The sequence below is a fragment of the Halichoeres trimaculatus genome, unplaced genomic scaffold (assembly GCF_033239565.1).
Source record: "Halichoeres trimaculatus isolate MK-OKI-2021-1 unplaced genomic scaffold, fHalTri1.1 fHalTri1_scaffold_10, whole genome shotgun sequence".
Classification (NCBI taxonomy): domain Eukaryota; kingdom Metazoa; phylum Chordata; class Actinopteri; order Labriformes; family Labridae; genus Halichoeres; species Halichoeres trimaculatus.
This window is the reverse complement of record NW_027437187.1, coordinates 20,077,233-20,091,181: the sequence shown is the minus strand read 5'-3', so window position 1 is coordinate 20,091,181 and position 13,949 is coordinate 20,077,233. Positions and strand designations below refer to the sequence as shown.

At 39.9% G+C, this 13,949-nt stretch overlaps 2 protein-coding genes across 2 annotated transcripts; one reads left to right on the top strand and one right to left on the bottom strand.

Annotated features, from left to right (window-relative positions):
* The first annotated feature begins 794 nt into the window (after positions 1-794).
* lmf2a (lipase maturation factor 2a) lies at positions 795-8,285 on the top strand. The gene is made up of 14 exons (XM_074678621.1): positions 795-899; positions 1,604-1,857; positions 1,951-1,979; positions 2,208-2,401; positions 2,528-2,706; positions 3,671-3,809; positions 4,092-4,220; positions 4,309-4,414; positions 4,926-5,022; positions 5,264-5,446; positions 5,699-5,867; positions 6,696-6,807; positions 7,059-7,167; positions 7,267-8,285. The coding sequence occupies exons 1-14, from the start codon at positions 806-808 to the stop codon at positions 7,654-7,656; spliced, it is 2,184 nt and encodes a 727-aa protein (XP_074534722.1). The 5' UTR covers positions 795-805; the 3' UTR covers positions 7,657-8,285.
* An 83-nt stretch (positions 8,286-8,368) lies between these two features.
* On the bottom strand, positions 8,369-10,894 carry miox (myo-inositol oxygenase). The gene is made up of 10 exons (XM_074678002.1): positions 10,877-10,894; positions 10,668-10,748; positions 10,251-10,331; positions 9,693-9,855; positions 9,529-9,596; positions 9,326-9,435; positions 9,153-9,220; positions 8,915-8,964; positions 8,660-8,772; positions 8,369-8,580 (listed from the first exon to the last, which is right to left on the bottom strand). The coding sequence occupies exons 1-10, from the start codon at positions 10,892-10,894 to the stop codon at positions 8,472-8,474; spliced, it is 861 nt and encodes a 286-aa protein (XP_074534103.1). The 3' UTR covers positions 8,369-8,471.
* Positions 10,895-13,949: the final 3,055 nt, after the last annotated feature.

Below are 13,949 nucleotides of genomic sequence, written 5' to 3'. Positions count from 1 at the left end.
TTGACCACATTAGATCTTTATCATAAAAAGTAACTATAATCAAATTAACACAAGAAAAGTGAGTAATCTTATCACTGTTGAATTCCCCTCCTCTGGAATGACATCACATCAAAAGACTGCATCATGCTGATGTGGGTGGAGCCTTCTTAGAGGTACAGTAACTTAGGATAACACGGTGGACACAAAATCCAGGGACAAATATTAAACTGCAATTTTAGACAAAAATATATATTTTTTTGCTGATGAAATTATCAAATATATAAAGAACACCTTATAGCTGAATAAAAATATCCAGAAATATTTTGGACAAAACAACAACAACAACAACAACAACATAATTTTCTTGAACGAAACAGTGGAAAGGGCACAGGAGACAAGGCAAAATAGCACAATTTTCATTTTTTAAATGGTTTTTCAAATTTTTTTTTTTAAGTTTTATGAGTTATATCCTTGTGTTTTTAACAGATAATTAGTGAAATTTCACTAAAATAAAAAGTTTTTTTTTTTTTAAATTCTATTATTTTCAGAAAATACGGCAGGATTTAGGCTGGGGACGCAAAAGGTACCACATTTAAAGAATGACCCGTTTACTTTGATGGCAGAAACGGGCTTCCACAAACCGCCTCTAAAAACCTCCAGCGACATCTAGTGGCCGCGAAGCCATAAAACGCTCGTCATTACGTGTCCCCCCGGCTACGTTAAATCCGCTCCCTGCTTCCCGTTCTGACTCCCACAGGAACAGGCGGCGGCCACTCAGCGGTGTTGTACAGTCTTAGCGCCCAGCAGCTGAGCTCAAAGCTCAAACATGGGGGAAATCATCCTGCCACGGCGCATGTTCCTGTGGTGCATGGCGCTCATTTATCTGACAGCTTTTGTTTCCCTCTATGTGCAGATACCAGGTGAGGCTCCACTCTGTGCTGACTGTTCTGAAACTAGCTCTACACACATACTTCTGCTTGAACGTGTTAGCCTGTTAGCTGAATGCTTGGCGCACTTTCTGTGCTTCTTGCTGTCAAACATGGAAAAGAACAGTCTGGAAGGTTCTGTGCTTTAAATGGAAAGGCTACTCCTAATTTATCAAGCTAGCAGCTGCGTAGAGAGACTCAAGCGGTGGTCATTGCGCACACATGATGCCCGTGGTTTGCACTACATTACCCATGTCTTAGGATTTCAGGAGGCGTCGTCCACGCCCATGAGTTAAAGCAAACCGTGTAAGGAATACTGTAGCATTTTTAATATGTATTTGTTCACACTCAAACGCCTCAAACATAGTTTAGCTTCTGTTCTCTTGTAAATTCTATTATTTTAAGTGGCCTACAAACTTTAGAGACTTGGGACTTGTTGATGGAAATTAAGACGTAATTTTTCAGAGAATGCTGAGTTAGTAGAAACCATTGATAGCATAACTGCAGAAACACTGAGACTTGTTCACATTAAACTAAACTTGTATGTCCTCTCCATGTGAGGCATCTTTTACTATATGAAGCTGCACAGTGAGACCAATGCTCACCACAATGGCTTTAAATCATCATATAAGGGATTATGAATAGTTAGAAAGGTGTAAATCTCTTCTGACTCCTCTCCATGTTTTATTTCCTTGCAGGTCTCTATGGTAATGATGGGGTATTGCCTGCTCGCTGGCAGCTTCGATACAGTGGTAAACCTCTGTTGGAACAGCTGCTGTCCTCTCCCACCCTGCTGTGGCTTGGACCTCAGCTTGGCCTGGACACACATACCGCTATGGAGCTTCTGTGTCTCACAGGCGCTGCTCTGAGCCTCATAGCCACTCTTGTTGAGGCTTTCAGAGACAGTATTGTGTTTTTCTTCCTCTGGGTCTTGTACCTTTCAATGTATCAAGTAAGTATAGTCTGTTTATGTTGTTTTTTTTGTTTTGTTTTTTTACAGGTTTTTGTCATTTTGTTCCTTGTCTCACTTCTTATTTTGTTTCAGGTGGGGCAGGTGTTTCTGTACTTCCAGTGGTGAGTATTTTGTGGATTTGTTTTCTGTAATTAACACAGCAGTGCTCATAACAGCAGCTTGTTAGAGGATAGGTTTATGTCATTGTCAGCCCACTGTTTTTGACATTGCTGTGATGTTTGTTTCTGCTGCTGTGCAACAACACTGTAAACACCAAACTACAACTTTGGTTTCATTTCCTCCAACTCTTAACATCTGTTCTGTTGTTGTCTGTTCTGCTCTGTGTTCAGGGACAACTTGCTACTGGAGACAGGTTTCCTCTGTATTCTTGTTGCTCCTCTTACAATAATCAGAGGGTCACGAGGGGTTAGAGAACATGACCGTGTGACCTTCTGGTTGGTCCGCTGGCTGCTCTTTAGGCTCATGTTTGCATCTGGTGTGGTGAAGCTCACGTCACGATGTCCCACGTGGTGGGGCCTGACAGGTATATAAATGGATATTTTCATGCAAGTATGAAAAGATTCAGCCTTTCCATATTTTGTGTTTGATTACTATCGTGAATGAACAGGATCTGATGTATTTCATGTGATGTTTTCTGTGTGTTGACCAGCTCTGACATATCACTATGAAACCCAGTGTATCCCCACACCCGCGGCCTGGTTTGCTCATCAGTTACCAGTGTGGTGGCAGAAGTTGAGTGTGATGGGAACTTTCATAATCGAGATCGCCGTCCCTTTCTTTTTCTTCAGTCCTCTGCGCCGACTCCGACTCGGTGCCTTTTACCTTCAGGTTGGTAGAAATTGAAATGTTTGCTCCTGATTTCTACAGTTCATCCAGTTTTGATCAATTCATCATTTCTGTTTAGTACCTGGGTTATGTTTTTTTGTTTAGGAATTTATATTATTGTTTTCTGTGTGTCTAACTTCAAAATTATGCAGTTATTATTTCTTCAGGTGAAGTTGGTTGTGTGGTTAGACTTGTGACCACTGAAAGGTAGTGTAGAGAAGACGTGTGTGACTTAAACAATCCTCTCTACTTTTTTGTAGTTTTGTATTGAATATTGATTTGGAAAAAAAAAGAGCTGGAATCAGTTACTTGCTGAAATAGCATTGTTCCTGACATGTCATTTGGTTCATCCTCAGCCTTCAGCATTAGAAGTAGGGCTGAACAATTAATCGGTTTTAAACCGACATCGCAATATAACAGAATGCAATTTTCAAATTGCAAAGGCTGCAATTAGAAAAAAAAAGTTTCATGTACACAAACCTGTAGGAAATAAAGTAACTTGTAATTGTTCTCCCTTAAAACCAGCAAAAGTCAAAATGCTGTTTTTTTTCTGGCAACCCCCCCCCCCCCCCCCCCCCCCCCCCCCCGTGGGCTAAAGAGATCCATCCAGTAGATCGTAGAGCCATACCCCTTGGTCACTTTTTTCTGTATGGTTTGTTACTCTTACTGACAACTGGAGTTCAGTAAAATTTCACAGTGTTCCTTTTTCTTTTTCAATTAAGAAATGCAAAAAATACTTGTTTAAATGCTAACAGTATCTTTTGTTCGTTGGTCATATTACAAAATGACTTAAATCTTGTGTTAAGTGAACAATGTAGAAGATAAATGTCCCCCCCAAAAAATTGCATGCTAAATCGCAATCGCAATATTGGTCTAAAAAAATCGCAATTAGATTATTTTCCAAAATCGTTCAGCCTTAATGTGAAGTTGTCATTATTCCTGATATTTCCGTTTCTTTGTCTCGTAGGTGCTACTTCAAGTACTCATCATTTTGACCGGCAACTACAACTTTTTTAACCTGCTGACTTTGGCCCTGTGCCTGTCACTACTGGATGATCAGCATGTGAAGTTCTGGCTGCGGAAGAAAAACAAGAGCAGTGACAGCGGTATGATATGTGTTACTAGCTGTATTTCCATTGCACCCTTTTGTAAAATAAAAGTGATATCTCTGAAGTTTCGATAAAGTATGATTGCACCTTGCCGTTGTTTCCATTATGACTACAAAGTAATACACATCCGTCCAGACTCTGCACGGATGATGACGCCGATTCGTGAACATTTGTGTTTTTATTTACTGGTCAAACTGTTAGCACAGCTGTCACAATATGATTGGGGAGAACAGTATTTGTGCACCGTGTGTCATTCTCTCTCTCTGTTTATTCTGTCAGACTCCAGGCTGTTGTCATGGCTGTGTTACCTGCTGGAGCTGGCAGTCTGGTCTCTCCTCATCTTTGGATCAATTCTTTGCTTTGACCTTCAGCTGGGTACAAAGAAGAACATCATCACCTCCAGGACAGGTGTTTGAGTTTGTAATTATACAGGAAAAAAGAGAAACTACCACACTTTTCAGCTTTTATGTTAACATTAGATTACATGTCCTTACAGCTTTCACATATCACCAGTTCAACCATTTTCTGAAAACTGTCACCATCCCCTGCATCTGGATCGGCGTCCTCTCCCTCACTTGGGAGATGATCACTGCCATGTTTAGGTAGGAATCCTCTTATGAGCTTAGAAGCTGAAATATTCTTTCATTATTTTTCCAGATTTCAGTGTTATTGTGCAGCACAAGCAGGGTTGCAAATGGGCATAAGATTCCCAGTAAATATTCCCCAAATTTCCTGAAACCTTCCAGTGGAAGTTAAGGTCGGGAACTTTTACAATGTTTTGAATTGTTATGTCAAAACTTACTTGACTTTATGTAGTCCTTGGGTGGAGCCTTTAATTACCTTGTGCTGTGGGCATCATGCACAGTGCAGCTCTGCAGTCAGCAAAGTGCTGCTGTGTGATCAAGGAATGGCTTAGATGTTCAAGTCAACTCACATGAAAAACTGTCTGTTTTAGCCAAAATTGCGCTACAATGTAACATATTTAAGTTCCTCTTTATGATTTCCCAGTTTATTCCCATAAGTGCCTGTGCAAAGCTACTGACGTTGAAAATTCGTGGAATTTTGCAACCATAAACAGAAAACCTCAAATATTAAAATGTACTGTTTTTCTAGGTGTGCGTGTGTCTCTGGTTTCCTAAAGAGGTTTTGCGGAACTGTTCAGTGGACTTTGTTTGCTGCTGCCACAGCTGCAATGTTCACCGTTAGCCTGGTGGGTACTTTAAGATGAACACTAACAGTCTAATTTTATCTTAGGAAGTAAACATCCTTTGCTTTGACTTTAGCTTTCATCAGCTGCCATGTCACGTGTATCTCCAGCTTGGTTGCTTTCACTTGCATTACTGGTTAAAATCTTTATTTCAGGCCGTCACTGGTCATTTTTTTCTGTTAATGTCTTCAGTAATCATTTCACCAAAATATTTCTTCTCATACATCATTTTTACATGATCCAGGTTCCTTTCACATATATAGAGTATGACTCAAATGCCAGGCTGTGGCCAGGAGTACGTCAGGCCTATGACCTGGTGGATCGTTATCAGCTGGTCAACTCGTACGGTCTGTTCAGGAGGATGACTGGGGTCGGTGGGCGGCCAGAGGTCATTATTGAAGGAAGTAATGATGGAATCACATGGACGGTAAAAGAAAACAACATTTTTAATTGTTCATCCACTCTGAATTAGCCTTTAAATAACAGTATGTGATGACAGGATGGCTCTGCTTATTCTCTGTCTTCATGTTTGTGATGCTCTTTGTTTGCACAGGTTTTCACTGTTGAATAATACCTTAAAACTTTAAGATACTTATATCTGTGAGACTGCAGAGCAACTTTGCATGTTGATTTCTGTATTATGTCCTTCTTATTGGTGTGAATCTTTTTGTCCTCCAAGGAAATTGAGTTCATGTACAAGCCAGGCAACCTGAGTGCTCCTCCTCCTGTGGTGACCCCTCATCAGCCCAGACTGGACTGGCAAATGTGGTTTGCTGCCCTCGGAAGCCATACACATGCTCCATGGTTCACCAGCCTCATGTACAGACTGCTTCAAGGCAAAAGAGACGGTGAGTACACCAGAATCATTCAGAGGAAACTGAAAAGAGTGTTCAACGTAGTATTTGATGCCAAACCATATAGGGCAGAAAACCACCTCCACAAAGCTTATTATCGAGTCACACTTCCAGGTACGCTGCTCTTCTTGCATCACACAATTACACCAGTCCAGGGGAGCTTTTTCCACAAGAAGTGGTGTGTGCTGTTCAACAACATGCTTCCCTGAAATGGTGTACGGCCATTTATTTAGGACTTCTCTCTTGTGATTGGTGTGTCAGAGATTTTACCCAATCAGCAACAAGGTTTATGTAGCCCCCATTTCATGATCCATTTAGTTTTTGTTTTATGGGGCACGAATGAAGCCTAGATGTTTGGCCCACTGTTTTTGTTCAGCCACCATATCTATCAGTATGGATGTAATACTTGAACAGGCATACGCTGTGATTGGCCTAGGTATACATGTTTAATAGGTCACATGTAAACCTTTTGGTATGCTTGTTTCTACATCCAAATCTGAGCAAAGTCATGTCAGAGTGATGAATGAGGGTCAGTGTTTGGTCTGGATCAGCAGCATAACTACCTGTTCTTCTAACACTTGAAAGTTTTTCTGTGCTGCCCCCTAGTGTTATTATCAGGAAACAACAGTTACAGACATAGATGTACACCATACCGTGCTTTAATGTTTTTTTTGTTAAAAATTGAGCTCTTAGCTTAGAAAGCCCAGTGTACACTATCTCAAACCCACATCATGAACTTAGAAAAGAGAAATTAAACATTTTATTTTTTTAATTTTTCAAAGAGGAGACAGTTCTTTGACAGCTTTGTTTTGTGTTCTGCAGTGATAGAGCTGATCCAGAGCGATATATCTCAGTATCCGTTCCACCAGGAGCCTCCTGCCTACCTCAGAGCCCACCGCTACAGATACTGGTTCACTGAAACGAAGGCTGACGGGTCAGTGCTCTCGGTTTGAAAATTTATTGAAAAATATCTCTTAGACTTTGTATTTAAAACTAATCAGATTCAAAATAATTTCTGAAAGTATTCAGATTGAACTGAAATTGATGTTTTACTATATTTGTTGGAGTTATAAAATAGGAAATAAAACTGGTGCTCAGGGTGTCAGTTCTACCACCTTAAACTATCCGAACTAGAAACGCTCAGACTTGATGTCAGATTAATCTGCGGCTGGTATTTTTTTGCAGGTCTTTCCCACAGCGTTGGTGGAGGAGGGTCTATGAGGAGGAGTTTTACCCCACAGTGCACCTGGGCAACAGCTTTTTGGAGAACATGCTCAACCAGCATGGACTAAAGGTGAATTTATCCTGAAACTGATGTTACACTCTTAACCATAAATATTTCAGGCAGCAAAAGTCTGATATTGATTAATATTAATCATTTGATTATGTCCAGGACAAATCACCTTCACGAATGTCTAACACCGCTGTTGCCAAGGCAGTGAGGTGGGTACGCTCCCAGGTCAGAGGTGTTCCTGCTCACACACTAATCTGGACCCTGCTTGGCTGTGGGGCTATTATCTGTCTGCTTAGAGGATTACAAAACAAGGAGAAACATACAGAAAGCACACCTTTTCTTCCTGAGGACGCTGCAGCTGTGGGCGATCACAGTGAAAAAATGCCTGATGGGGTGTCAGACGAACAGAAGGTAGCAGAGGAAGAGGAGGAGGAGGAGGAAGATGGAGAGGACAGTGAAGATGAGGTTGAGGTGGAGGAGAGAGACTCTGCTGGTGAAGAGGTTGATGAAAAAGAGGAGGAGGAAGAGGAAGAAGAAGATGACATATAAAAATATTTTGCAGGATGCAGGTAATCCCGTAGCAGACTACTCTCACCAGCTGCCTTCATGAAATGTCCTCGGAACGACCAAAGAAGTTTTATCTGTGTACGTTTGTATTTCCTGATCAGCCAATTGTGGAAGAACGTTGATGGGCTGTCTTCCTCCAACTTCTGCTATTCACTTATTATTTACTGGATGTATCAAAATCAAGTAACACCAAATCATGTGCCCAGGTGTTAAAAGACATTTCAAACTTCTCTGGTTGGTTCTGACTCAGGTTAAATACTTTAATAAAAGCTTTAGTTGTAAAACTGTTAAAATGGAGAAAAATATAAAATTTGAGAAGTATGCTGGGCTCTCTTTGACACATCAGTGGTAGATGTGTGTCTTACTCCTCTTCTATTCATGGTGTGTGTTGTCACTCTTATATCTTTTTACATGTTTATGCACATGTGTGTGACTTCATTTTATTCTTCTTTCTGTGGTCTCTTGCTGTATGTACAGATCTGAAACAACTCTGCACTTCTTTTTTTATTTCCACTCAAGTGTCTTTTGTGTGTGTCAGTATTTGAAATGAAACATCACACGTTGATGTGATACTTTTTAAAGAGTTTTTATGACATTAAAAAAACAATAAAATATATGATCCTCTTATCTTATATGTGAAATTAAATTTGTTATTTTAGGAATGTGTTTTGAAAGGTAGCTGGAAAAGCCTGATGTCAGTATTTGCTAAGAAAACACAAATTATTGTCAGGAAATCATGAAACTGATCAAACTCAATAGATAGACTCAGCTGTTTACATTAATCTCTGTTGTCTTTTTCACCACTTCAGTATTCCAGGACAGTACTTGTCGATCAGAGACTGGTAGTAAGGCTTCAGCTTGTCGATGTCTGGCATGTCAGTTGTCTTTGTGTAAAGGTCAAATTTGCTGCGGAGAAGGTGGAAGATGCAGGGTCAGGCCAGAGGCAGCCAACAGGAGGATTTACATGTAAGAGGAAGGTACTCACTTGAACTCTTGCACCCAGGGCATCATGCGCACGTCTTTTTCATCACTCAGATGCATATAGTCTCCATGGGAGTGCCAGGGGTAAAATGAGTGAAAGCGAATCATGTACAACCCCTGGCAGGAGAAAGGCAGAAAGAATTGGTCCCCTCCTTTGTTTTTAGGCCCGTCAAACAATTTCAACGTGCTTTTAACAAGTGTACTTTTGTTTATGTGAAAACTGTTAAATTAACTTCTACTCATACTTGACTTTACTCACCTCCTCAGGAATGGTGCAGTTGTTGAACTTCAGAACCTGGTAAAGATACTCTGAAAGCAGACACAGGTCAAACAGTAAGGTTGATTAATAATTTAATTCATGACCATTGAAATATTATCATGCATCTCCTCATAAATCTGACCACACAACAAACATACAATCATTCATTAAATTTTGCATTGGATGTTTGCGTGTGGTGTGTAACAGCAGAGTCTGTGTGTGCTTGAACGTGTCTTACCATCGTGGCCCCAGGACATGAGGATATCTTTGAGCCCACAGTTTGGCTTATAGATCCCATATTCAGTGCTTAAATGAGGAAAAAACAATGAGGCAAATAAGACAGAAGAGACTTTTGAGCTTTAAATTAATAGCTTTAACATAAGCTTTAAAAAATTATCAGGATATACTGACTTGTATTTGGGATTATTTTCATCAGGGTTATCCAGAAAGGTAGTGTCTCTGAACACAATGGAGTTTTGAAACTTGCAGCCCACAGGAAAGGTGTCTCCCACTACAGCCCACTGAAGAGCGCACACACAGGCTGCTGTTAGATAATTTAGCTCTACAAGTAGATTTAATGGTGACGTTGTGATACAGCGATAGTGTTTGCCTACCTGAGGTTCATCCCAGAGAGCCATGATCTTCCCAACATCGTGGATCAAACCTACCAACTGGAACCAGTCTGGAGATGGAAAGTGAAAACGTAATCATCATACGTGTAAGTATTTTACATTTTGTGTGTGTGTGTGTGTGTGTGTGTGTGTTTCAATCTCTCTACCTTTGTCAGGGTGTGCTTGGCGGATTCCTTCAGCTGTCTGAAAAGCGTGGAAAGAGTTGGGGAAGTCCACATCAGGGTCAGACTCATCCACTAACTGGTCTAGAGACATGATGGCGTCCATCATCCCCATCTGGGAGTGGTTGCAGCATGACCATTCAGAGTGCTGCAAGAAGGTAAGAGTCACAGCCTCTTAATACTTAACAAAATATTTTCTTCAGTTGAATTTTCAGGGACAATTTGATCAGGTCAGTATTGATGTTTTTGTGCATCTGTAAAGAAAGCCTAACCTCATCCCAAAACACTGTTAAAACAGCTCACTAAGAGGAAACCAGGGCCAGGTCGTTGAAATAACAGCGTGTATTTGTGTAACCTCAGAAAACAGGTTTAATCAAACAACGCTGAGTTCTGACATAGCTCCTGAGGGCTGGGGGACGATTGTTTACTCAGTCTGGCAGGATCACTGTGTCACAAACAAACCAAGTTACATAAAACAGTCGCCTCATCTTTAAAACATGACAACAAGGCAGTTGACACTTGATACTTTGTTGATATTCTCACCTTTTTTTTCACAAAATCCAGCGTCTGGTTGGTGTGCATCAGCTTGTATGTGTTGAACACGCGATCAATGAGACTCCCACTCTGTAACACACATACAGGCACACATACAATACATTGAAGCATTGGAATAATTATTATATTTAAAGAAATTTAAAAAGTTTCTGTACCAGCCCAAACTACATGTTTAGCTGTGTAGGTAACTTTCAAAAACAAGAAAAAGTCACAAAAAGTTGGTGCACAGAGATGAAAAATTATCACACCAATCCTTTGGCAAATAACAACTACAATAACTGCAACCTTTAAAATTACTTGATAATTTTTCAAATGCATTTTTTAAAGTAGTAAACAGTACCCCTGCTAAATTATAAACATCATCACTTTTCTTAGGTGATTAAAAAAACAACTTTAAAAGCTTACCTCAAAGTTTCTGTATTCTTCCTTTCCTTTGGTTTCATTCTTCTCTAAATTTGGCCGATATGCCAAGGAAGGATCTGGACCCTGAATCAGAAATAAGAGACAGAATATATTTTCCAAAGATAGAAAACATACTACTTTTGTAATCCCAAAAGTGTCTTAAGGAGAGGAACGTTAGCATAGGATCAATTATGTCTCAGATTTGCAGGTACCATGTTGATGACCCTCATGGTTGGCAGATTAAGTCGGTGATGGTTTCGTGCAGCTGACTGCCCAGTCTCAGAGCTCCTAATATATATACACACAAACTGCACCGTACAGACCCTGCCCGCTTAAACTGTAATACACCTACAAAAAGTCTGCCCCAGTCTCTGGTCACACTTTAACTAAACGTCTACTAATGGGGTGCCCTGTGTTGAACCTTGGCCTTGTGTACGTGCTCTTGTGTATGTGCGTACATCACAAAGTTTTCCCAGTGATCAGCAGGTTACAAATTTGAGCTGATGCAGGATGACACAGTACTTCTTCACTTCACATCTACTTGTTTATTTTAAATATTGTTATTTTCTTTTCTTAAAAATGTTTTCTTAAAAATATACATAACTAACATTAAAAGAAAATAAGGTTAATATTAATTTAAGGTGAAACCGACCTATTTAAGAATATCTACACATGAAACAAAACTCTGTCTCTCACACACACAAATGCACATAAATAACCCCCAATTTTTAAATCTTTGTGTCTAATTGCTTGGCACAGAATTGATTATGCAAGCCATTTCAACTCTTCAAAATCAAATGTTCTAGTTGACTATTGAAAAAGATCACACACAGCAAATGATTGGAAGAAAATCTACTCTGTTTGTTGATCCAAAGTTGACAAGAGTTCAAACAAGCTTGATGTCGATGACCCAATGCTCTTACTTCATTAATTCCTTTCAGATATATGTACCAAATGCTACAGGCATCTCCTACAGCAGGTAATCATGATCATGGTACACCTCTCATACATTCAGGACCAAATGCAAAAATTAGATATCCTTGAAAATATCTGCTTGAACACAGTGAGAAAATGCGCTCTATATACAAATCTGATTAAATAGTTGATGGATTTATTTTAGATTTTAAAAGATTTAGTATTTTGTTTAAAGCTTTTGTGCCTTCACACACAGAAACAAATATCTGAAACAAATGTGTGCTTCATGGCATTTCCTGATGTTGGTAGTAGGGTTAAGTAACTTGCCAAAAACAGTAAAATCTAAGCTCCTCCATGCACACAATTTAATAAGAACTTTTGTTTTTTGGGCTATCCAGGGGTGGTGGTGAGCTAGTCCAATACTGATAGCTTGTTGTCTGACTTAGATGCCTCGTACAGTACTAACTTCCACATTTCTATGGTTTCATTTAGATGCTTTTTTTTTTTAAAGCAACATACAACACGCTAACTTAGGTTAGCGCTTGACCCAGAGCTGTTGAGTGATAGTTGCACAGAGAGATAAATAGAAAGAGTTTGTGTGGAACAATAAAGAAAGATACCTCTGGTATATTTGTGCTAATCAAGACTGATACTCTGAAAACAAGTGGCCAAATTATGAAAAATATACTTTGATAACATGGATACAGCTTTTTTTTAAAGACCAGCTATATCTCAACCTCTGCTGCTTTGTGCCTTTGTTATGTCTTTTTGTGTGACCATAAGAATAACACCTAAAAACACTAAATATAAGAAATAAAAATGCTTTGCACTGTTTTGGTGAGGCTTTGTGCTTTTACACCAGTTAAGAGACATAAGCATGTCTTCCTTTGCAGTGGTTCACACAAACAGCCACCCGCTCACACACTTGTATATTGTCACTTTCAAGGTACTGCAGAGTTTTTGTTACGGTGAATTTGACAAATTCTGTGGCCATAGTTAGTTATCACTTTTACATGCTAACATTAGAATTACTGTACATTACTGATGTTTAAACACAAAGACATTTGATTTAGACATATGACTTAGGAGTTTCCAGTAGTTCAGTGGTTTGTACTCAGAAACGCTTCAGCACCTAGCACCAAGAGTCAACTGTTTAGTTTCACTGCAGGTGGCCTTTTAACAATGTGTGTGTGTGTGTGTGTGTGTGTGTGTGTGTGTGTGTGTGTGTGTGTGTGTGTGTGTGTGTGTGTGTGTGTGTGTGTGTGTGTGTGTGTGTGTGTGTTAGTGTGTGTGTGTGTGTGTGTGTGTGTGTGTGTGTGTGTGTGTGTGTGTGTGTGTGTGTGAGCAAGATTAAATACACAGAATGTTTGTCTGGCATTTTATTACACAACACTGTTACTGTAAATACAAAATATTTGGTTAAAGCGACACACTTTTGTTAAAGCTTTTTGTCCTCAGCAGGGGGCTGCCTGCACTGGGGGCCGCTGTTGGCTCTGGCTGGGATGTCTCTGTCTGTGGCGGGCGTCGTCTTGGCCAGGTGGGGGTCTGCAGCAGCGTTTTGCTGCAGTGGGCCCCTTGCTGGTCCTGTAGCGAGGCATGCCCGGGTGGAGGCGTCCTGGCTTTAGACTGTGGACGCCGCCCAGTGCAGTCGGCCTCCTGGCGTTTCCTGACCTGGCTCCTCTGTACTCAGCCACACGATTTTTTATCTACACATTTAAAATCATGTATTGTGTGTGCATATGTATGTGTGTGTGTGTGTGTGTGTGTGTGTGTATGTGTGTGTGTGAATGTGTGTGTGTGTGTGTATATGTGTGTGTGTGGGTGGGTGGGTGGGTGGGTGGTGCTTTGGGGTGGAGTTTGAATGGGGGGGCGGGGACTGTTTTTAACATGTATAGCACTTTGTGCTGCATTTCTTTTAATGTATGAAAAGTGCTTTATAAATAAACTTGATTTGATTTGATTTGATTTGAAAGGACACTTGTACAAAGAAATGAAGATTTAACCAAAAGTATATTCACAGTTTCACGGTGTTAATGATTTTAATTTAAATACAGCATCAAATTCAAGTTAAAATATAGGAAAAGAAAATAAAGTGCTCAATAGTTCTCTCTGATTTTTTTTACCTCAAAGATTGAGTGCAGAGAGAAAAGTAGGGGAAAAAAAGCTTCAAATAACTCTTTAGTAGTCAACATTTACTGTAATGCTAAATTTGAATAGTTAAAAGACAAAATATCATGAGTCCTCATGAACAATTTAACAAAATAGGGCTAACACAGACATTAAATATGCATTACAGCAATCACAGAAGTACAGTTTGTAGGTGAAGTGATCCATGGTGTATTTAATTGCTTTCTGGGTTACCTGTTCTGA

Excerpts from the sequence above, each read along its gene's own strand:
- lmf2a (XM_074678621.1), top strand. The coding sequence starts at position 806 with ATGGGGGAAATCATCCTGCCACGGCGCATGTTCCTGTGGTGCATGGCG. Across the intron at positions 1,980-2,207 it reads GTGTTTCTGTACTTCCAGTG|GGACAACTTGCTACTGGAGA; the intron begins GTGAGTATTTTG and ends CTCTGTGTTCAG. Across the intron at positions 5,023-5,263 it reads CAATGTTCACCGTTAGCCTG|GTTCCTTTCACATATATAGA; the intron begins GTGGGTACTTTA and ends TACATGATCCAG.
- miox (XM_074678002.1), bottom strand. Across the intron at positions 9,597-9,692 it reads CCAAGCACACCCTGACAAAG|ACTGGTTCCAGTTGGTAGGT; the intron begins GTAGAGAGATTG and ends TTCCATCTCCAG. Across the intron at positions 8,773-8,914 it reads ACTGCACCATTCCTGAGGAG|GGGTTGTACATGATTCGCTT; the intron begins GTGAGTAAAGTC and ends TTCTCCTGCCAG.